Below are 23,202 nucleotides of genomic sequence, written 5' to 3'. Positions count from 1 at the left end.
GAGCCACTGAGCGGTGCGGCGGAGACATTAGACTGGTAGAGGATAGCAACAATGGATAATGAGAAGGAAACGTATTTACAAGATTACTAAAATGTATGTCGTTTACCCTGTGTAGAATTAATGGCCTATGGATATTTGGCGCCCAAAACTATTTCCAACCAGTATCAACAAAAAGTTTAAACTTGGTTAAATAGCATCAAAAAAGGAGAGTAGGCTATGGAGCAGCTAGGTGGCGCTTGGCTGGATACAAGTGCCCCTTTCCCGGATGAGATGCGGATTTCAGTCCGGAATGCGACATCGATGGCGGAGGCTCGGCTCAACTTGTCCCCCCGAACTAAACTGGTTCTGGAGGTCCTGATGGTGTTGATGTGTCTCGGCGCAGTCACAGGTGTGTGTCATCATAACGCAGATGCGCAACTGCAAGGAAAACCTTTTATTTTCATAAAGCTCATGAAAATATACTTAATCATTTCGAAAAAGTGAATCACTTTTCAGTTTTCACTGACTTCCAGTTATATGCGTTATCTTCATTGTAGCATTAGACGCCCACTATGTTCCCCTCTGCCTTCAATACATTGGGCTCCTATAATGGTTTTAATTATACATGTGGGGTTTAAGAGGTCCTAAACCCTGATTAAAAAGACTCTGAACACTGATTACAGATGCTCTGAACACTGATTACAGATGCTCTGAACACTGATTTGGAGAGCCTTTTATGCCTGTGTAAAATAATCAAGGGGAAACGCTAGCGTGATGAATGCTGTACAAATCCCCGCTGGGTGCTGCTATACATTGGTGGCAGATGTCTCTCTGTGTGATGTGCTTTCTTTTAGAAAGACACTGGCCATGTCTGTGATTAAAGCACCACAAGCATCGAAATATTGTTTTTGATGTTGCCTTATTCTTTCAATGGAATTTGTAGCAATGGCTTTTCTTAGAAGAATGCTTTGAGACCTCTACAGGAGGCCTACTCTGAAACTTGCTGTATAAATTAAAGCGGCAATCAGCAGTTGAAACAACAACCAAGCGTTTTCCCTGCCCCCGTTCCTCTACAAAGCTGACAGTTGGGGCTGAAGACATATAACCACTCTCAAATTCATGGACGTAGCTATGGATGCAAGGACTGACCATCTAGGAGATAAAAAATATAGTTTTAACCATGTTGAGGCTATATAGTGTCTTTACATTTACTTTGTTTACAAACATTGGTGTAAAACAAGTTTATATTTTGGGTTCTGATGAGGTACGACAGTTGAACTAAGCTCACGAGGCATAAGTTATATTCTTCAAGAATCAATGGATACATACAGATAACTGCCAATATAAAGGAAACACTTGAGTAAATGAGGGATACAAAGTGTATATTGAAAGCAGGTGCTTCAACCCAGGAGTGGTTCCTGAGTTCATTAAGCAATTATCATCCCATCATGCTTAGGGTCATGTATAAAAAAAATGCCCAGTTGCCCATTATTTTGCCTACCATGGCTAGAAGAGATCTCAGTTGTGGGTGTGTCAGTCAGCCAGTCAGTCACCAGATCCCAACCCAACTGAACACTTATGTGAGATTCTGGAGTTTTCCACCATCATCAACAACAAAACACCACATTATGGCATTTCTCGTGGAAGAGTGGTGTTTCAACCCTCCAATAAAGTTCCAAACAATTGTAGAATCTATGTCAAGCTGTTCTGAAGGCGCGTGGTGGCCCAGCGCCCTATGAAGATGCTTTATGCTGGTTTCCTTTATTTTGGCAGTTACTGGTATCATTCATTTACAGAGGTGGGACTGAATCACTATTATTCGAGTCACAAGCAAGTCTCAAGTCATGAGGTCCATGTCTCAAGTCCAGTCACAAATAGAACTGGTCGAGTCTGGAGTCAAGTCCAGGTCGTGCATTGTAAGAGCAAGTCAAGTCTCAAGTCAAGTAAAATAAAACATCGATACATGCAATGACTTCAACTACAAATATGTCTATTTATTGAGGCTACCAGACAGCTCTTTTCATTATTTTGTCTACAACACATTTTGATGATGTAATAATGAATTTGAACAACATATTCTAAATGCAAGCTTCATAAGTAAATGATCCATTTGAATCCATTTCGACATAGCAAAAGACCAGTGGGCCTATGCTAGTGATTGTGTTGCTTGATGCCCATTGCTGGTGAGCTTGTAAAGCTAACAGTTCATATTATTTTGGAGCTGTAAATATTTATTTATGGCAATCCTCTCTCTCTACAATTTGACGTTTTGCCGGCACCCGATCCCATAGTTGTACAGCAAATCAACAATCTGTTCGCTAGATCATTGTTTCCTAAACGTTTTGACCGGAGTGTTCAACGCTCGCGAACTCCCGCACATGCACACGCGAACACAATCTGAGCAGATATAGCCTGTCATTGACATATAAATAAGAATTCATACAGCCATAAACGGTTATGTATTTTCAAAACACAAGATACAGAAATAAACTGCGTTTTACACCTGCATTTTGAGCTGAAAGTAATTTATGTCAATATCAATTAGGGATATCATGTCACTTCTCTAGAGTCCAGAGCAAGCAGCATCATAACGCTTCGAACACACCGACAGTGTTTTGGCGCAAAATGGCACGAGGCCTCATCTGGATATGTAGGCAACAGCAGTTCAACATTCACCTTCTGCTACCATTTCTGTCAAGCAAATAACGCATACAGTTTGACACCCATAAGTACACCCACAGTTTCATCCCATAAGTATTGAAGGCAGTGTGATGTTACAGCTATCTTATGACATATAGCCAATACGTAGAACTGAGGTACTGTATATATAGCCTAATTAACTCACCCAAACTAGGCCTCACTGAAATATGAAAATGTTCTAATGAAATTGCCTGGTAGCCTGTTGTTCTGGCAAAGATGCTCTGTAACAGATTTCTGAGCTGTATATAGATAATATCAACATAGACTACTCTGTTTTTACCAGGAAAAACCAGAGAGGATGAAACAAGTGATTTTTGGTCACTTATCTGGATAAGTGTGGGGCGGTTGATGCTGCAGACTGGTCATCGGTCATCAGTCAATACACTCATCTTTTCCATGTTATGTTTTTGAGAAAGGAATTTGGTGTAATGTCTTAGGCCCCTGTTGGTGACCAGATCGAATAGGCTTAGTTATACATATAAAATAATGTAATCATTTCTATTATTATAATTGTTTTAATCCATTCAGTTTCACACTCTGACCCCCAAAAACCTTCTGTGACCCACCCCAACTTTAAAAACCACCAGCTCATCCGACCTCTGTTGACTGACAGTTTGCTGGTCCAATCAGAGGGCCGAGTGTGCGTTTCACTACTCAATCTCTTGCACGTTTTTTTGCAAGCTACAGTGTCTGGCTGCGTGGAGAGAATTCCGCCAAGACTCTGTGCCACAAAATAAGTGACAAAATGTTCCAAAACCTGGCCAGATAATTTCACTTCATCAGTCTCAAGTCCTAGTCCTAGTCTTGAGGCTCAACGTCTAGCCTCAAATCATCACATTTCTGACTGGAGTCAAACTCGAGTCCAGGTAATGTGACTCGAGTCCACACTGTTAATTTATACATCCAAAAATTTCTGTTCACACGGTTCATTTATACATCCAAAAATGACTATAGCAACTGCAGATAGGCCCCTTTAATGGAAGGTAAAGATCCATGTGACTCTAATGCTGTCATATTATGTGTGTGTGTCTGTAGGTAACATCCTGGTGATTGTGATAGTGGCGGCCACCAAGACCTTCCACTGTGTGACATCAGTGCTCATTATGAACCTGGCCATCAGTGACCTGTTGGTCGGGGTTGGGGTCATGCCCTTCATAGCTCTCTCCATCATGAACAACGGATGGGTCGACTGTACTGTAAGGCTGATCTGGGGCTTCTATTCATCTGTGTGTGTGAGAGTGTGTGTGAGTGTCATTGATGTTATAGTGCCTCTAAGCAGTCATATAGTTAATCTGTAGGTACCATAACAAATCAAATCAAATGTATTTATATAGCCCTTCGTACATCAGCTGATATCTCAAAGTGCTGTACAGAAACCCAGCCTAAAACCCCAAACAGCAAGCAATGCAGGTGTAGAAACACGGTGGCTAGGAAAAACTCCCTAGAAAGGCCAAAACCTAGGAAGAAACCTAGAGAGGAACCAGGCTATGTGGGGTGGCCAGTCCTCTTCTGGCTGTGCCGGGTGGAGATTATAACAGAACATGGCCAAGATGTTCAAATGTTCATAAATGACCAGCATGGTCGAATAATAATAAGACAGAACAGTTGAAACTGGAGCAGCAGCACGGCCAGGTGGACTGGGGACAGCAAGGAGTCATCATGTCAGGTAGTCCTGAGGCATGGTCCTAGGGCTCAGGTCCTCTGAGAGAGAGAAAGAGAGAATTAGAGAGAGCACTCTTAAATTCACACAGGACACCGAATAGGACAGGAGAAGTACTCCAGATATAACAAACTGACCCTAGCCCCCCGACACATAAACTACTGCAGCATAAATACTGGAGGCTGAGACAGGAGGGGTGTACCCAGGGTAACCCAGGGGTGTACCATAACCCAGGGGTGAACCATAACCCAGGGGTGTACCATAACCCAGGGGTGTACCATAACCCAGGGGTGTACCATAACCCAGGGGTGAACCATAACCCAGGGGTGTACCATAACCCAGGAGTGGACCATAACCCAGAGGTGTACCATAACCCAGGGGTGTACCATAACCCAGGGGTGTACCATAACCCAGGGGTGAACCATAACCCAGGGGTGTACCATAACCCAGGGGTGAACCATAACCCAGGGGTGTACCATAACCCAGGAGTGGACCCTAACCCAGAGGTGTACCATAACCCAGGGGTGTACCATAACCCAGGGGTGTACCCTAACCCAGGGGTGTATCATAACCCAGGGGTGGACCATAACCCAGAGGTGTACCATAACCCAGGGGTGTACCCTAACCCAGGGGTGTACCCTAACCCAGGGGCGTATCATAACCCAGGGGTGTACCATAACCCAGGGGTGTACCATAACCCAGGGGTGTACCCTAACCCAGGGGTGTATCATAACCCATGGGTGTACCATAACCTAGGGGTGGACACAACCCAGGGGTGGACCATAACCCAGGGGTGTACCATAACCCAGGGGAGGCCAACCCTCCTAATGGAGAGCTACTGGGTTGTCAGGCGGGTAACTCTCCTGGAGCAGGGTTGTCAGGTGGGTAACTCTCCTGGAGCAGGGTTGTCAGGTGGGTAACTCTCCTGGAGTAGGGTTGTCAGGTGGGTAACTCTCCTGGAGCAGGGTTGTCAGGTGGGTAACTCTCCTGGAGCAGGGTTGTCAGGTGGGTAACTCTCCTGGAGCAGGGTTGTCAGGTGGGTAACTCTCCAGGAGCAGGGTTGTCAGGTGGGTAACTCTCCTGGAGCAGGGTTGTCAGGTGGGTAACTCTCCTGGAGCAGGGTTGTCAGGTGGGTAACTCTCCAGGAGCAGGGTTGTCAGGTGGGTAACTCTCCTGGAGCAGGGTTGTTAGGTGGGTAACTCTCCTGGATTAGGGTTGTCAGGCGGGTAACTCTCCTGGAGCAGGGTTGTCAGGTGGGTAACTCTCCTGGAGCAGGGTTATCAGGCGGGTAGCTCTCCTGGAGCAGGGTTATCAGGCGGGTAGCTCTCCTGGAGCAGGGTTGTCAGGTGGGTAACTCTCCTGGAGCAGGGTTGTCAGGTGGGTAACTCTCCTGGAGCAGGGTTGTCAGGTGGGTAACTCTCCTGGAGCAGGGTTGTCAGGTGGGTAACTCTCCTGGAGCAGGGTTATCAGGTGGGTAACTCTCCTGGAGCAGGGTTGTCAGGTGGGTAACTCTCCTGGATTAGGGTTGTCAGGCGGGTAACTCTCTTGGAGCAGGGTTGTCAGGCGGGTAACTCTCCTGGAGCAGGGTTGTCAGGCGGGTAACTCTCTTCGATTAGGGTTGTCAGGTGGGTAACTCTCTTGGATTAGGGTTGTCAGGCAGGTAACTCTCCTGGAGCAGGGTTGTCAGTGGCTGCCCCTTCCATAACACTAGTATGTTTTTCAAATGTTTATTTGATTGTCTGTGTGTGAGAAATGTGCCCCATAACAGTGACTGGACTGGTTCATCTGTTTCTCCCTACCTTCTGTCTGCTAGGACCTGTGTCTATATGTGGGGTACACCTCCTCAGTCTACTGTACAGCCTCAGTCCTGACCCTGGCAGCCATCGCCCTGGACCGCTACCACTCTATCATGGACTGTCTGCGCTACAGGTAATTCAATGATCCTGACCAACTACAAGACTATACATTTGACCCAACTAAAATAGATCTAGACAAATGATACAGTGCCTTCAGAAAGTATTCCCAGGGGGTGTGAATACTTTCTGAAGGTACTGTACTACTAACTTAGGATCTAGACCAATCAGATCTAAACCTAGGACATCTCATTAGACTATAGATCTAGACCAATTAGATCTAAACCTAGGACATCTCATTAGACTTTAAATCTAGGCCAATCAGTTTTTAACCTAGGACATCTCATTAGACTATAGATCTAGACCAATCTGTTTTTAACCTAGGACATCTCATTAGACTATAGATCTAGACCAATCAGATTTAAACCTAGGACATCTCATTAGACTATAGACCAATCCGATCTAAACCTAGGACATCTCATTAGACTATAGATCTAGATTAGAAACAGTTAAAGCACAGGCATTTCCTTCAGAAAATGGAACTATTCTAGTTATTTTGATTATTATTCCAGTTCCCACTGTACCCTATGGAGGAAGTGTGCTGTGGTGCTGTGGATCTGGCTCCAGGCCCTGGTCACCAGCTGTCCTCCTCTGCTGGGCTGGAGCACTGTGTCCTACATGGCTCCCATGTACAGGTTGGTGTAGGTTCCATTCCCGCTGGGGTCAGATATACTAACAATGTGTGGTCTCAAAATGTATGGAATGTCAGCACTAAAATGTACGTTTGCTTTAGATAAAAGGCTGCATTGCCCTTATTAATGTGTAATATTTTCCGTGAGTACAATGTATCAATAATTGCTATTACTCATTCTTACAGTGTTGCGTAACAGTGATAATTTCCAATACTTGTTACACTGTGCAGTACTTCCAATACTTGTTACACTGTGCAGTACTTCCAACACTTGTTACACTGTGCAGTACTTCCAATACTTGTTACACTGTGCAGTACTTCCAATACTTGTTACACTGTGCAGTACTTCCAACACTTGTTACACTGTGCAGTACTTCCAATACTTGTTACACTGTGCAGTACTTCCAATACTTGTTACACTGTGCAGTACTTCCAGGACATGTTACAGTAATAAGGTCACTAATGTAAACTATCACCATGTACTATTATTTCAGCTGTGCGGTGAACTGGAAGAGCAGTCCCAGCTACACAGCCTTCATGGCTGCCCTGTCCTTCCTCATGCCTGCTGCAGTAATCCTCTTCTGTTACGTCATCATCGTCCGTGTAGCCCGGAGCCACGCCAGGAGGATCCACAACCTGGAGGACCAGCTCCAGAGAAACACTGGGATGCCGAGCTCCTCCTTCCCGACCGAGAGTACTTCTGAGCGGACTAGTCCGAGGTGTCTAGGTGCCCACGGTCCTTCCACCTCCAGGCTGGTGTATCATATGAGTGGGCGGTTTGTATCGGAGACCCATGGAGAGGTTGGGGATGAGTTTCCTTCAGGGTCAGATCATACTGCTGGAGCTCCACAGACCTCCAACCACCCAGACTCTACCTCCAGCTCCAATGCTGCATCCCGGAGACTGTTCTCCTTCCTGGCCCAACACGCCCCCCATGGCCACCCCCATCCGCCCCACCAGAACTCCAACTCCAATCACCTCCATCACCACGGGGTTGTACGTCTCTTCCTGGTTATCGCTGCCTTCTTCTTGTGTTGGACTCCATATATAGGCATTGCGCTAGTCCAGGCCACGGAGACCGCCCTATCGTGTAAGTCCTCCTTAGTTCCGCCCTCAGCGGTTACCTTCTCCTATTGGTTGGTTCTGTTGAACTCAGACATCAATCCTCTGCTGTATGCTCTGCTCAGTCAGAGGTTCCAGGGGGCTCTGCGGTGCCTGAAGCAGAAGATCAGAGTGCGTCTTGGGGGGAACGTGGTGGGGAGTGGGGGAGGCGAGACTAGGGGGGAGGGAGAGGAGGGGAGGAGCAGTGAACCATGTGACCCATGTACTCTGACTTCCGTCCATCCCCGACCCCAGTGGCCCCGCCCCCATCCTGGCCTAGTATATTCTGGACCTGGGTCTAACATCCACAACACACCTGTAGGAGAGGGGCTGAGACGGGCCTACTGCTCTTCCGTCTTCACAGTCGACTCCAACTTCTCGGACAGCTCCAGGGAGCATGTGTGTGGTGTGTTCCGCCCTGGTAGCTCCGCCTCTTCCTCCACCTCCTCCTGCCCCCCGTGGCAGGACTCGGTTGGAGGAGGTGGGGAGAGGAGTTCAAACAGGAGGTTGGAGTGCCTGCAGGTCCCCACCAGGACAGCAGAGGGCAGCAGTGTGCCGTTCTCTGCAGCCACCAGAGACAGACAGGCAACCTTCTTCTATGGACAGATCACAGTGAGGGTAGAGCATGATGTATGCTAGTCGGAGCGGATTAAGATCTTTATGAACCATCCATCTGTCGTTGATCAAGGCACTTAACCCCGAATGAAACGTCTCCAGGAGTGCTGTACTATGACTTGCCCCGCGCTCCAACCTCAGAGGACATGGGGTAAAACAGAAGACTAACGGCTCGATCCAATCAGATCCGCTTTAGCCGACATCAGCATAGCAGTTGTTTTGATGGTGTCAGAGGCAGAACTGCGTTAGAGCTGTCAAATCCACAAGTGGCTGCCGGCATTATACCTATAGCAGACATTGCCATTGGCTGCACAGAGTCTGATTAACAGAAATCCTATACAGTCTTGTTTACAAGTTTGAATAGTGGAATGTGAGATGTAATCTACAACTTCATTAGAAACACTGGAATGTGAGATGTAATCTACACCTTCATTAGAAACACTGGAATGTGAGATGTAATCTACACCGCCAATAGAAACACTGGAATGTGAGATGTAATCTACACCTTCATTAGAAACACTGGAATGTGATATGTAATCTACACCTCCATTAGGATGATAGAAATTCCCCTTTTTTTGGTTAAATTCGTTTTTTATTTGAAAATAATTGTTTCAGGGAGCTGAACTTCTAACATGAGTGTGGCTTCTTGACAAGCAGCTGCGCTCCCCTGTGTAAATTACATCTGTTATACTGTCTAGTTCCTTTGTAAATTACATCTGTTATACTGTCTAGTTCCTTTGTAAATTAAATATGTTATACTGTCTAGTTCCTTTGTAAATTACATCTGTTATACTGTCTAGTTCCTTTGTAAATTAAATCTATTATACTGTCTAGTTCCTTTGTAAATTAAATATGTTATACTGTCTAGTTCCTTTGTAAATTAAATCCGTTATACTGTCTATGTCACGACTTCAGCCGAAGTGGGTTCCTCTCCTTGTCCGGGCGGTGCTCGGAGGTAGGCGTCGCCGGTCTACTAGCCATCGCCGAACCACTTTTCATTTTCCATTTGTTTTGTCTTTGTTTCTACACACCTGTTTTTCATTCCCCTAATTATTGTTCATGTATTTAACCCTCTGTTTCCCCCATGGCGTTGTGCGGGATTGTTTTATATCATGTTCGGTAATGTCGGTGACTGGTTATTTTGACGGGTGCTGTTTCTTGCACGTGCGTAAACATTGATGTTCGTGTGTTTGTATTTGGGCAAGTGTAGTGTTTTACCTTGCACCATTCATTATTCTGAGTAAAGTTACGTTGCTCCCAGTTCTCTGCTCTCCTGCTCCTGACTGCATACACCAGCTACACCTGGCATGGATCGCGCCCTGCAGACGATGGATTGCTGGGAGAGAAGAGGAGTGCCTCCAACGCCTCCGCCGACACCACCAATGGCACCACTACCCAACCCTCCTTCACCTGGTCCCAGTGGGATCCGGCTCGCTCTTCCGAGGGAGTATGATGGGACGGCTTCGGGATGTCAGGTGTTCCTACTCCAGCTGGGGCTTTACCTGGCAACCATTCACCCGGCTCCCTCGGGCCGAGAGCGTGTCCACCCTGGTCTCCTGCATCTCAGGGAAAGCCCTGGCGTGGGCCAACGTCGTTTGGGGGGAAGGAGAAGCGGTGTTGGACCAATTTGAGGAGTTCACCCGCCACTTTGCGTGAGGACGTCCGTAGGGAGTTGGCCTGCAGGGACACCACACTCACCTTTGACCAGCTGGTGGACATGTCCATCCGGTTGGATAACCTGCTGGCCAGCCGCGGACGTCCAGATCGGGGTCTGTTGGTTCCATTCCCCAGCACCACCGCTGCAACACCCATGAAGCTGGGAGGTGCTGCACTTAGGGCGATCGGAGGAGGGGCCGTTCCAAGCACCATCTGTGGTCGCAGAGGGCACACTGCCGGTCGGTGCTGGGGAGGTTCCTCTAGGAGTCGAGGCAGCAGGCAGGGCACTATCGTGTCATCCCAGGTGAGTCAGCACCAGGCTCACCCAGAGCCCCCTGTTGCTCACATGTTTTTGTTGATTAATTTTCCGGATTTTTCCCCCCGCATTCCCAGCATAAGGCACTCGTAGATTCAGGCGCAGCTGGGAATTTTATTGATAGATCATTTGCCCATAGTTTAGGGATTCCCATTGTTCCTGTGGACATGCCCTTCCCTAGATAGTCGACCATTAGGGTCAGGGCTAATTAGGGAGGCCACCGCTCTACTGGGCATGGTTATGCAGCCTCTTCCTTATTGATTCTCCTGCGTTTCCCATGGTGCTGGGTTTACCCTGGTTGGCTTGTCATGACCCCACTATTTCGTGGCAACAGAGGGCTCTCACGGGGTGGTCACGAAAGTGCTCGGGGAGGTGTTTATGGGTTTCCGTCGGTGCTACTACGGTGGAAAGTCCAGACCAGGTCTCCACCGTGCGCATCCCCTCTGAATATGCCGATTTGGCTCTCGCCTACTACTGTCTAGTTCCTTTGTAAATTAAATCTGTTATACTGTCTAGTTCCTTTGTAAATTACATCTGTTATACTGTCTAGTTCCTTTGTAAATTACATCTGTTATACTGTCTAGTTCTTTTGTAAATTAAATCTGTTATATTGTCTAGTTCCTTTGTAAATTACATCTGTTATACTGTCTAGTTCTTTTGTAAATTACATCTGTTATACTGTCTAGTTCCTTTGTAAATTACATCTGTTATACTGTCTAGTTCCTTTGTAAATGTAATCTGTTATATTGTCTAGTTCCTTTGAAAATGTAATCTGTTATACTGTCTTGTTCCTTTGAAAATGTAATCTGTTATACTGTCTTGTTCCTTTGTAAATGTAATCTGTTATACTGTCTAGTTCCTTTGAAAATGTAATCTGTTATACTGTCTTGTTCCTTTGAAAATGTAATCTGTTATACTGTCTTGTTCCTTTGTAAATGTAATCTGTTATACTGTCTTGTTCCTTTGTAAATGTAATATGTTATACTGTCTAGTTCCTTTGTAAATGTAATCTGTTATACTGTCTAGTTCCTTTGTAAATGTAATCTGTTATACTGTCTAGTTCCTTTGTAAATGTAATCTGTTATACTGTCTTGTTCCTTTGTAAATGTAATCTGTTATACTGTCTAGTTCCTTTGTAAATGTAATCTGTTATACTGTCTAGTTCCTTTGTTTAGTTATTTCCTTTTCACATGTTTGACATATAGGGACAGTTCAACACATTCTAAAACGCACATTGCAAATCCCATTAAAAAAATTAAACTTCAGTGTGAGCTACATATTATATACTAATCCAGTAAACAAATAAATGTATTAAAATATAATATTTTGAAATAGTACATGTGATTACTAGAACTGATCTAACACATGGCGTCATCATGTAATCCAACCACGCTGTATTCTTCTTCAGATGTGATAATCATATGTTGCATTTATTATTTCAGTGTAAAAGTCAGCTTCATTCCTTACAAAGGTTTACAGTTATGTCTAGCAATAATTCCAGAGGAATACAATATCATGATTATATTGTCATTACGAAGAATGACAATGGGAGATTACAGTGCTGATGTAGTACTTCTATTCAGGGTTGGTCTCAGTACCATTACAATTCAGCCAATTTAGGACTGAAATTCCAATTCCAAACTTCAATTCAAATGTTTCTCAATGCTTTTCAATGAGGGGAATTGGAATTTCAGTTTATTTCCAGAATTGACTGAATTGAAATGGAACTGAGCCCAGCCCTGTACTCTATTGCAGAACAAAAATAATAGACAGTGAAGTGAATGGACTGCTCAGTTATATGTGGTCATCTCTGCATGCTTGTTCTGTAGATGTCATGTCAGTCACTCGCTGTCCCTTCACATCAGAGGTCAAACTAAATGCAGAAATTGAAAAACCTGTCTATTTAATAAGATGCATCTCACAGTTCATTCAAGAAGGATGTGTGCAATAAGAATGGTTGTAGTGTGAGGCTGTGGCATAACCAGTCAAATGGTGCCTCCCTCCGAATAAATAGAAAAGATAGATAGCACATGGTGAGTGTTGAGCAGTGGTCATGTATACATTCACAACAAGGCAGAGGTTCTGCCCACTTCCTGTTTGAAGCCGCGCCTACATTGTGGTCTGTGTTTTGCTCGGTTCGTTACCTCATCAGTAACCCTGAAGAGTCCTCACAGTGGTTAACTTGCCTTAGAATCATAATCAATGGAATAAATAAAAACAGTATCTTAAAGACAGAGCTCGATCCCACCACAGCCAGAACATGTCGTAGCCGATCTCACTATGACTTCAATGGGACTTCCTTAATGGCTCCTCCACCAAAATGCCACAGACAGAGTAATAATTACTACCCACCCCTGGCTGTGCATCTTGGGAAAAGGTTTGCACAGGAGACAACACCCTTACAGATAATCACTTGCAGTTTGATTTGTCCCTGTGTGTCATTAGCCTGATCACAGATCTGGTTGTGCTCTTTCCAACTCCCAAGCCATGACAATTCTATAAGGAGTTGGTAAGAGGGCATAAACAGACTGGAACCTAGGCTAGTGTTGCTGCAACACTGGCTAACTGACACCACTATAGTACGTCTGCCTCATGATAAGGTGACTTTAAAGGTGGGAAATCTACCGACAGGTATCAAAGCAGAAGCTGAGTGGTAGCTAAGGAGGTTGAAATGACGTTGAAATAATGCAAATGTAGCTGCTTGGTTAAGTTTGGCTGGTCTGGAGTGTCGTGACTGAAGCCATGGGACTGAGCAGTGGGTTTTGGCCTGGAATCAGCAGGAGCTCTGAACCTGAGGGTGTCAGCCTGGAACCAGCAGGAGCTCTGGATCTGAGGGTGTCAGCCTGGAACCAGCAGGAGCTCTAGATCTGAGGGTGTCAGCCTGGAACCATCTGGAGCTCTGGATCTGAGGGTGTCAGTCTGGAACCAGCTGGAGCTCTGGATCTGAGGGTGTCAGCCTGGAACCAGCAGGAGCTCTAGATCTGAGGGTGTCAGCCTGGAACCAGCAGGAGCTCTGGACCTGAGGGTGTCAGCCTGGAACCAGCTGGAGCTCTGGATCTGAGGGTGTCAGCCTAGAACCAGCAGGAGCTCTGGACCTGAGGGTGTCAGCCTGGAACCAGCTGGAGCTCTGGATCTGAGGGTGTCAGCCTGGAACCAGCAGGAGCTCTAGATCTGAGGGTGTCAGCCTGGAACCAGCAGGAGCTCTGGATCTGATCTAAGGGGGAAGTGTATCACAGCAGGTGGCCAATCAGTGTGGCTGTAGATGGCTCTGGCTCTTCTCATTTGCTGGAGGCACAGCGAGACATTCCATGGCTCAGATTGATAGTGAAATGCCCAGACAGAATCCTTCACACCCTGGTGCAACCAGGTGCAACCAAAATGTGAATTAACTTCAAATCCAAAATCGCCCTCTACCCCCTATGCAGTTGTGAAGATCTAAGAGAATTGAAAATGTGTAAGCAATATGGTAGAAATTCTGAGGACAATATGGAACCATTACCATACTGACTATACCTATCTAATAGAGGACAATATGGACTCATTACCATACTGATTATACCTATCTAATAGAGGACAATATGGACCCATTACCTTACTGATTATACCTATCTAATAGAGGACAATATGGAGACATTACCATACTGACTATACCTATCTAATAGAGGACAATATGGAACCATTACCATACTGACTATACCTATCTAATAGAGGACAATATGGATCCATTACCATACTGACTATACCTATCTAATAGAGGACAATATGGACCCATTACCTTACTGATTATACCTATCTAATAGAGGACAATATGGACCCATTACCTTACTGATTATACCTATCTAATAGAGGACAATATGGAACCATTACCATACTGATTATACCTATCTAATAGAGGACAATATGGACCCATTACCATACTGACTATACCTATCTAATAGAGGACAATATGGACACATTACCTTACTGATTATACCTATCTAATAGAGGACAATATGGACCCATTACCATACTGACTATACCTATCTAATAGAGGACAATATGGACCCATTACCATACTGACTATACCTATTTAATAGAGGACAATATGGACACATTACCTTACTGATTATACCTATCTAATAGAGGACAATATGGACTCATTATCTTACTGATTATACCTATCTAATAGAGGACAATATGGACACATTACCTTACTGATTATACCTATCCAATAGAGGACAATATGGACTCATTACCATACTGATTATACCTATCTAATCTTTTCAGATCTACATGAACTGCCAAAGTAGTAGGGGCTAGGGTTTAGGGGCTAGGATTTAGGGGTTAGCATCTGTTTGGAATTGGGCTTTGGAGATCTACAGTGCACTAAAGGCAGGTATTTGCCATGATGTTGACACCTGAGGGACAACAGGGACATGCCCACTAGAACTCCGTCTCTCCTGGTTCTCTTCTTCTTTGGATCTTGAAGGTTGATAGGAACATGATGTTAAAGCCAGAAAGTCCATCATCAGTCTGACAAAAACTGACAAAAAAATGGAACAATTATTAGTCTGTCAATCTATCCTTGTCTTTTGAAAAGCAAAGGCAAGTTCGAAAGTCTTCCGAGGCATGATGTAAATAAATGTATCAGTCCAATGGAATGACTTTGAGGTACTGCTAAATGACGTGAGCCCATGCACCAACTCTGATGACTTCTAAAATGGTGGAGGTCAAGTAGGAAATAATTGATATCAGTGCTTTTTGCAGTGAAATGAAAAGGTCTTGAACAGACCCAGACGGACTGACAGGCCAACAGAAAGGTTTCCAGGCAGAAACTAGTGAGAGGGAAGGGGAAAGAGAGAGAGAGAGGGCGGAGGGCAGAGGTCGACCATGCAGGTCATCATGGCAATCAAGTGTCCAAGGTGTGTGTGTGTGTGTGTGTGTGTGTATCGGTATGTGTGTCTGTACACTGTATGTGTGTCTGTATCTGTCCATCTGTTCATTCATCCATTCGTGTGCGTGTTTGCCTCTGCCTGTCTGTTTCAGTGTGTCTGTCCGTCCATCCCTCCACATTAAACAGTGGTCAGTGTGTAAAGGTAGACATGGAGGGCCTTGCTCTCCTGCTCCAGTTGAGGCTGGAGCCGGGCCCTGCCTCCTCCTCGGCTGGCTCCTCCCGTTTACTCTGCAGCTTAGCATGGAGCTGGATGAAGCACTGGTCCCAGTCCTCTGGAAGCAGCAACATCAGGAAGCCCAGGCAGATGATCAACACGGCGATCAGACGCACTGCGTTGAAGTGGATCTCACATGTGTACAGGTCAACCACTGGAACACAACATAACAAGGGCTTATATTACCTCCAACTTAATGATCAGGCCTTCATAACATAACGCGGACAGAAGTGACATAACTTAACACAAACAGGTCCCCAACACAACACATCAATCTGAATCAACACTAGGGGAGAGGGGGGAAGTTGAGTCAAAGGGGGAAGTTGAGACACCCTTGTTTCACTCTGGGTAAGTTGTGGACAAGAGATGGACAAGCTATGTTTTCAAAACTGTAATGTTTTCATGAATTCTGATTATTTCCAGGGAAAGAGGCCGGGATTCAATTTCATCACGGATTATAGGCATTGCGGCTTTGAAAAGCAATTTCCCGATTGAACCGACATATACAGCTTTTACCGTGAATGGGATCTCTGTGAATGAGGTAACATTACCTTTAAAAACCACAACTCCTATAATTAAATCCTGGCCTGAGTTAAGGTTGTTCCATTGGATGGGATAAATATCTGGAGAAAAGGACAAGGACACAGTAGAGTTGGAGGAGAAGGAGCAGAGACTTACTGGCATTGACAGGGACACTCAGGACAATGCCCAGAGAGATTAATGTGGGGTACGTGATGGCAATGCCAAAGTTCACCAGGATATTGAAAGCTGTGGAGGAGAAAAAGTTAAACTTTACTTATTAACTACAACTATTTCACTCACAGTCAAAAAGAGAAACTAGTCAGCAAGTATAAGGCAACTTTTCAATGCAGCCTATTAACTCAATTAATTGGGTGGGCGGGAGGGGGGGGGGTTGCATCAGTCTCCACACTGGTTGAGGGTTGTATCAGTCTCCACACTGGCTGAGGTTTGTATCAGTCTCCACACTGGTAGAGGTTTGTATCAGTCTCCACACTGGTAGAGGGTTGTATCAGTCTCCACACTGGCTGAGGTTTGTATCAGTCTCCACACTGGTTGAGGGTTGTATCAGTCTCCACACTGGCTGAGGTTTGTATCAGTCTCCACACTGGTAGAGGTTTGTATCAGTCTCCACACTGGTAGAGGGTTGTATCAGTCTCCACACTGGCTGAGGTTTGTATCAGTCTCCACACTGGTTGAGGTTTGTATCAGCCTCCACACTGGTTGAGGTTTGCATCAGCCTCCACACTGGTTGAGGTTTGCATCAGCCTCCACACTGGTTGAGGTTTGCATCAGTCTCCACACTGGTTGAGGTTTGTATCAGTCTCCACACTGGTAGAGGGTTGTATCAGTCTCCACACTGGCTGAGGTTTGTATCAGTCTCCACACTGGTTGAGGGTTGTATCAGCCTCCACACTGGTTGAGGTTTGCATCAGCCTCCACACTGGTTGAGGTTTGCATCAGCCTCCACACTGGTTGAGGTTTGCATCAGTCTCCACACTGGTTGAGGTTTGCATCAGTCTCCACACTGGTTGCAGGTTTGCATCAGTCTCTACACTGGTTGAGGTTTGCATCAGTCTCCACACTGGTTGAGGTTTGCATCAGTCTCCACACTGGTTGAGGTTTGCATCAGCCTCCACACTGGTTGAGGTTTGCATCAGTCTCCACACTGGTTGCAGGTTTCCATCAGTCTCTACACTGGTTGAGGTTTGCATCAGTCTCCACACTGGTTGAGGTTTGCATCAGTCTCCACACTGGTTGAGGTTTGCATCAGTCTCCACACTGGTTGAGGTTTGCATCAGTCTCCACACTGGTTGAGGTTTGCATCAGTCTCCACACTGGTTGAGGTTTGTATCAGTCTCCACACTGGTTGAGGTTTGCATCAGTCTCCACACTGGTTGAGGTTTGCATCAGTCTCTACACTGGTTGAGGTTTGCATCAGTCTCCACACTGGTTGAGGTTTGCATCAGTCTCCACACTGGTTGAGGTTTGCATCAGTCTCCACACTGGTTGAGGTTTGCATCAGTCTCCACACTGGTTGAGGTTTGTATCAGTCTCCACACTGGTTGAGGTTTGCATCAGTCTCCACACTGGTTGAGGTTTGCATCAGTCTCTACACTGGTTGAGGTTTGCATCAGTCTCCACACTGGTAGAGGTTTGCATCAGTCTCCACACTGGTTGAGGTTTGCATCAGTCTCCACACTGGTTGAGGTTTGCATCAGTCTCCACACTGGTTGAGGTTTGCATCAGTCTCTACACTGGTTGAGGTTTGCATCAGTCTCCACACTGGTTGAGGTTTGCATCAGTCTCCACACTGGTTGAGGTTTGCATCAGTCTCCACACTGGTTGCAGGTTTGCATCAGTCTCCACACTGGTTGAGGTTTGCATCAGTCTCTACACTGGTTGAGGTTTGTATCAGTCTCCACACTGGTTGAGGTTTGCATCAGTCTCTACACTGGTTGAGGTTTGCATCAGTCTCCACACTGGTTGCAGGTTTGCATCAGTCTCTACACTGGTTGAGGTTTGCATCAGTCTCCACACTGGTTGAGGGTTGTATCAGTCTCTACACTGAAAGTAATCTCCAGAAGTCAGTGCTTACCAAAGAGCAGGCCTGCTACCCCACAGAGGTATAACCAGGGGATGTCCTCAAGAGAACCAAAGTATTCCACATGGGTGAAGTACAGGATGACTGGCACAAAGCTGATGAACACAAAATTAGCCCCACCGACGATGGTCAGAAAGAGCGCTGCCTCCCCAAACTTGGCACTGCCCAGGACCATTTTAAAGAGCACCTGTGGAGAGAGAGAGAGAAAGAGAGAGACAAATAGGATCAAATCAAATTGTATTTGTCACATGCGCCAATTACAACAGGTGTAGAACTTACTGTGAAATGCTTACTTACAAGCCCTTAACCAACAATGCAGTTGAAGAAATAGAGTTACAAAAACATTTACTAAATAAACTAAAGTTTAAAAAAATTATTAAATCAAAAAAGTAACACAAGAAAATTATATAACAATAATGAGGGTATATATATATTTTTAAGTTTTCCTTTATGTAACTAGGCAAGTCAGTTAAGAACAAATTCTTATTTTCAATGACAGTTGGTTAACTGCCTGTTCAGGGGAAGAATGACAGATTTGTACCTTGTCAGCTCGGGGATTTGAACTTGCAACCTTCCGGGTTACTAGTCCAACACTCTAACCAATAGGCTACCCTGCTGCCCCATATACAGGGGGTACAGAGTCAATGTGCGGGGGTACAGGTTAGCCGAGGTCATTTGTAAAGTGACTATGCATAGATAATAAACAGCGAGTAGCAGCAGTGTAAAAACAAAGAGGGGACTGTGATCCAGGGGGAGAGGGAAAGGGATAGAGGAGAGTGATAGGAGGGAGGGAGTTGATGCATCAGGTACTGTAGGTACCGCATACATTCACCCCCTTTTCCGCCCCCCTTAACGAGAACATGCGGGCAGACCAAAGAGAGAGGGAGTACCTGCCAACCGTCTCCCTGGCCTGGCACTCTGCCACCGCTGTCTGTTGAACACATTAGGCCATTGTGACAGCGGGGCAGGAGACACCACAGAGCAGCCATATTATAGAACAGGAGACACCACAGAACAGCCATATTATAGAACAGGAGACACCACAGAACAGCCATATTATAGAACAGGAGACACAACAGAACAGCTATATTATAGAATAGGAGACACCACAGAACAGCTATATTATAGAATAGGAGACACCACAGAAAAGCCATATTATAGAATAGGAGACACCACAGAACAGCTATATTATAGAATAGGAGACGCCACAGAACAGCCATGTTATAGAATAGGAGACACCACAGAACAGCCATATTATAGAACAGGAAACACCACAGAACAGCAATATTATAGAATAGGAGACACCACAGAACAGCCATGTTATAGAATAGGAGACACCACAGAACATCCATATTATAGAACAGGAGACACCACAGAACAGCCATATTATAGAACAGGAGACACCACAGAACAGCCATGTTATAGAATAGGAGACACCACAGAACAGCCATATTATAGAATAGGAGATGACACAGAACAGCCATATTATAGAACAGGGGACACCACAGAACAGCCATATTATAGAACAGGAGACACCACAGAACAGCCATATTATAGAATAGGAGACACCACAGAACAGCCATGTTATAGAATAGGAGACACCACAGAACAGCCATATTATAGAACAGGAGACACCACAGAACAGCCATATTATAGAACAGGAGACACCACAGAACAGCCATATTATAGAACAGGAGACACCACAGAACAGCCATGTTATAGAATAGGAGACACCACAGAACAGCCATATTATAGAACAGGAGATGACACAGAACAGCCATATTATAGAACAGGAGACACCACAGAACAGCCATATTATAGAACAGGAGATGACACAGAACAGCCATAATATAGAACAGGAGACACCACAGAGCAGCCATATTATATACCCATCAATCCCTCTTTGTGTCTGTCTGTCCACCACAGGCAGTCACCAGTGTTTCCCAAACTAAGGGGTGCACGTTTTGGTTGTTGCCCTAGCACTACACAGCTTATTCAAATAATCAAATCTTGATGATGAGTTCATTATTTGAATCAGCTGTGTAGTTCTAGGGAAACGTGTTTTTGGCTGATATGCTGCCTGCCTGCCTGCCTGCCTGCCTGCCTGCCTGCCTGCCTGCCTGCCTGCTTGCCTGCCTGCTTGCCTGCCTGCCTGCCTGCCTGCCTGCCTGCCTGAAGAATCTATAAGGATCTGCCTGTCACAGTCTGAACATCTGCAGGTCTATCAAATGAAACACCAAATTCCGGCCCGTTTAGCCCAGCCCAGATGTTTTAGAATGCTTCATAGTATTTCATAATATCTAATCTAGTCTCCTGTTACCTGATTATATAAGGAACAAATCTAAGGAGACTCACGAGCCTGTCCCTGTATGCACAAAGACTCCTTACATGAGACCTAACGTTGCTCCTAAACTGTATCTCATAAAGGAGGATGTTTGGGTGATTTATTGTTTGAAACCTTTTGAGGACATCTTCATCTCACTGAAGGAGAAAAGAAAAATGGAGACACATAAAAGGTCTCAGAACTGACACACCCCCTTCCAATCACAAAGAATAACCATGTATTCATTCCTTTCAAACACAAAGAATAACCATGTATGCATTCCTTTCAACCACAAAAAATAACCATGTATTCATTCCTTCCAACCACAAAGAATAACCATGTATTCATTCCTTTCAACCACAAAGAATAACCATGTATTCATTCCTTCCAACCACAAATAATAACCATGTATTCATTCCTTTCAACCACAAAGAATAACCATGTATTCATTCCTTTCAACCACAAAGAATAACCATGTATTCATTCCTTTCAATCACAAAGAATAACCATGTATTCATTCCTTTCAACCACAAAGAATAACCATGTATTCATTCCTTCCAACCACAAAAAAGAACAATGTATTCATTCCTTTCAACCACAAAAAATAACCATGTATTCTTTCCTTTCAAACACAAAAAATAACAATGTATTCATTCCTTTCAACCACAAAGAATAACCATGAATTCATTCCTTTCAACCACAAAAAATAACCATGTATTCTTTCCTTTCAAACACAAAAAATAACAATGTATTCATTCCTTTCAAACACAAAAAATAACCATGTATTCATTCCTTTCAAACACAAAAAATAACCATGTATTCATTCCTTTCAACCACAAAGAATAACCATGTATTCATTCCTTTCAACCACAAAAAATAACAATGTATTCTTTCCTTTCAACCACAAAGAATAACCATGTATTCATTCCTTTCAACCACAAAAAATAACCATGTATTCATTCCTTTCAACCACAAAGAATAACCATGTATTAATTCCTTTCAACCACAAAGAATAACCATGTATTCATTCCTTTCAACCACAAAGAATAACCATGTATTCATTCCTTTCAACCACAAAAAATAACAATGTATTCTTTCCTTTCAAACACAAAAAATAACAATGTATTCATTCCTTTCAACCACAAAGAATAACCATGTATTCATACCTTTCAACCACAAAAAATAACAATGTATTCATTCCTTTCAACCACAAAGAATAACCATGTATTCATTCCTTTCAACCACAAAGAATAACCATGTATTCATTCCTTTCAACCACAAAGAATAACCATGTATTCATTCCTTTCAACCACAAAGAATAACCATGTATTCATTCCTTTCAACCACAAAGAATAACCATGTATTCATTCCTTTCAACCACAAAGAATAACCATGTATTAATTCCTATCAACCACAAAGAATAACCATGTATTCATTCCTTTCAACCACAAAGAATAACCATGTATTCATTCCTTTCAACCACAAAGAATAACCATGTATTCATTCCTTTCAAACACAAAGAATAACCATGTATTAATTCCTTTCAACCACAAAGAATAACCATGTATTCATTCCTTTCAACCACAAAGAATAACAATGTATTCATTCCTTTCAACCACAAAGAATAACCATGTATTAATTCCTTTCAACCACAAAGAATAACCATGTATTCATTCCTTTCAACCACAAAGAATAACCATGTATTCATTCCTTTCAACCACAAAGAATAACCATGTTTTCATTCCTTTCAAACACAAAGAATAACCATGTATTCATTCCTTTCAACCACAAAGAATAACCATGTATTAATTCTTTTCAACCACAAAGAATAACCATGTATTCATTCCTTTCAACCACAAAGAATAACCATGTATTCATTCCTTTCAACCACAAAGAATAACCATGTATTAATTCCTTTCAACCACAAAGAATAACCATGTATTCATTCCTTTCAACTACAAAGAATAACCATGTATTCATTCCTTTCAACCACAAAGAATAACCATGTATTCATTCCTTTCAACCACAAAGAATAACCATGTATTCATTCCTTTCAACCACAAAGAATAACCATGTATTCATTCCTTTCAACCACAAAAAATAACCATGTATTCATTCCTTTCAACCACAAATAATAACCATGTATTCATTCCTTTCAACCACAAAGAATAACCATGTATTCATTCCTTTCAACCACAAAGAATAACCATGTATTCATTCCTTTCAACCACAAAGAATAACCATGTATTCATTCCTTTCAACCACAAAGAATAACCATGTATTAATTCCTTTCAACCACAAAGAATAACCATGTATTCATTCCTTTCAACCACAAAGAATAACCATGTATTCATTCCTTTCAACCACAAAGAATAACCATGTATTCATTCCTTTCAACCACAAAGAATAACCATGTATTCATTCCTTTCAACCACAAAGAATAACCATGTATTCATTCCTTTCAACCACAAAGAATAACCACGTATTCATTCCTTTCAACCACAAAGAATGAGGTGTTCCTTTGATTCTGTCTTTTTA

General features: G+C 43.9%; 2 protein-coding genes across 4 annotated transcripts in view; one reads left to right on the top strand and one right to left on the bottom strand.

Annotated features, from left to right (window-relative positions):
* The first annotated feature begins 21 nt into the window (after window positions 1–21).
* On the top strand, window positions 22–10,255 carry LOC118943837 (octopamine receptor 1-like). Its single transcript, XM_036959917.1, has 6 exons — window positions 22–388; window positions 3,715–3,875; window positions 6,153–6,268; window positions 6,765–6,887; window positions 7,378–8,596; window positions 9,896–10,255. Exons 1-6 carry the CDS (start codon window positions 217–219, stop codon window positions 10,253–10,255), a joined length of 2,151 nt encoding a protein of 716 aa, XP_036815812.1. The 5' UTR covers window positions 22–216.
* A 1,669-nt stretch (window positions 10,256–11,924) lies between these two features.
* slc35f3b (solute carrier family 35 member F3b) overlaps window positions 11,925–23,202 on the bottom strand; it is a 161,425-nt gene continuing 150,147 nt past the window's right edge. For 2 of the 3 annotated variants that reach the window (XM_036960910.1, XM_036960912.1), the window contains 3 exons: window positions 18,336–18,528; window positions 16,397–16,486; window positions 11,926–15,872 (listed from right to left, as the gene is read on the bottom strand). In XM_036960910.1, coding sequence (XP_036816805.1) covers window positions 15,634–15,872; window positions 16,397–16,486; window positions 18,336–18,528 — 522 coding nt within the window. In that variant the 3' untranslated portion in view covers window positions 11,926–15,633. Of the gene's footprint in view, window positions 15,873–16,396; window positions 16,487–18,335; window positions 18,529–23,202 lie in introns of all 3 variants that reach the window. The other variant, XM_036960911.1, reaches the window with a different exon arrangement.

The sequence above is a fragment of the Oncorhynchus mykiss genome, chromosome 23 (assembly GCF_013265735.2).
Source record: "Oncorhynchus mykiss isolate Arlee chromosome 23, USDA_OmykA_1.1, whole genome shotgun sequence".
NCBI classification, from domain to species: Eukaryota; Metazoa; Chordata; class Actinopteri; order Salmoniformes; family Salmonidae; genus Oncorhynchus; species Oncorhynchus mykiss.
The sequence above is the reverse complement of the archived record's forward strand: the minus strand, read 5'-3'. Positions and strand labels throughout refer to the sequence as shown.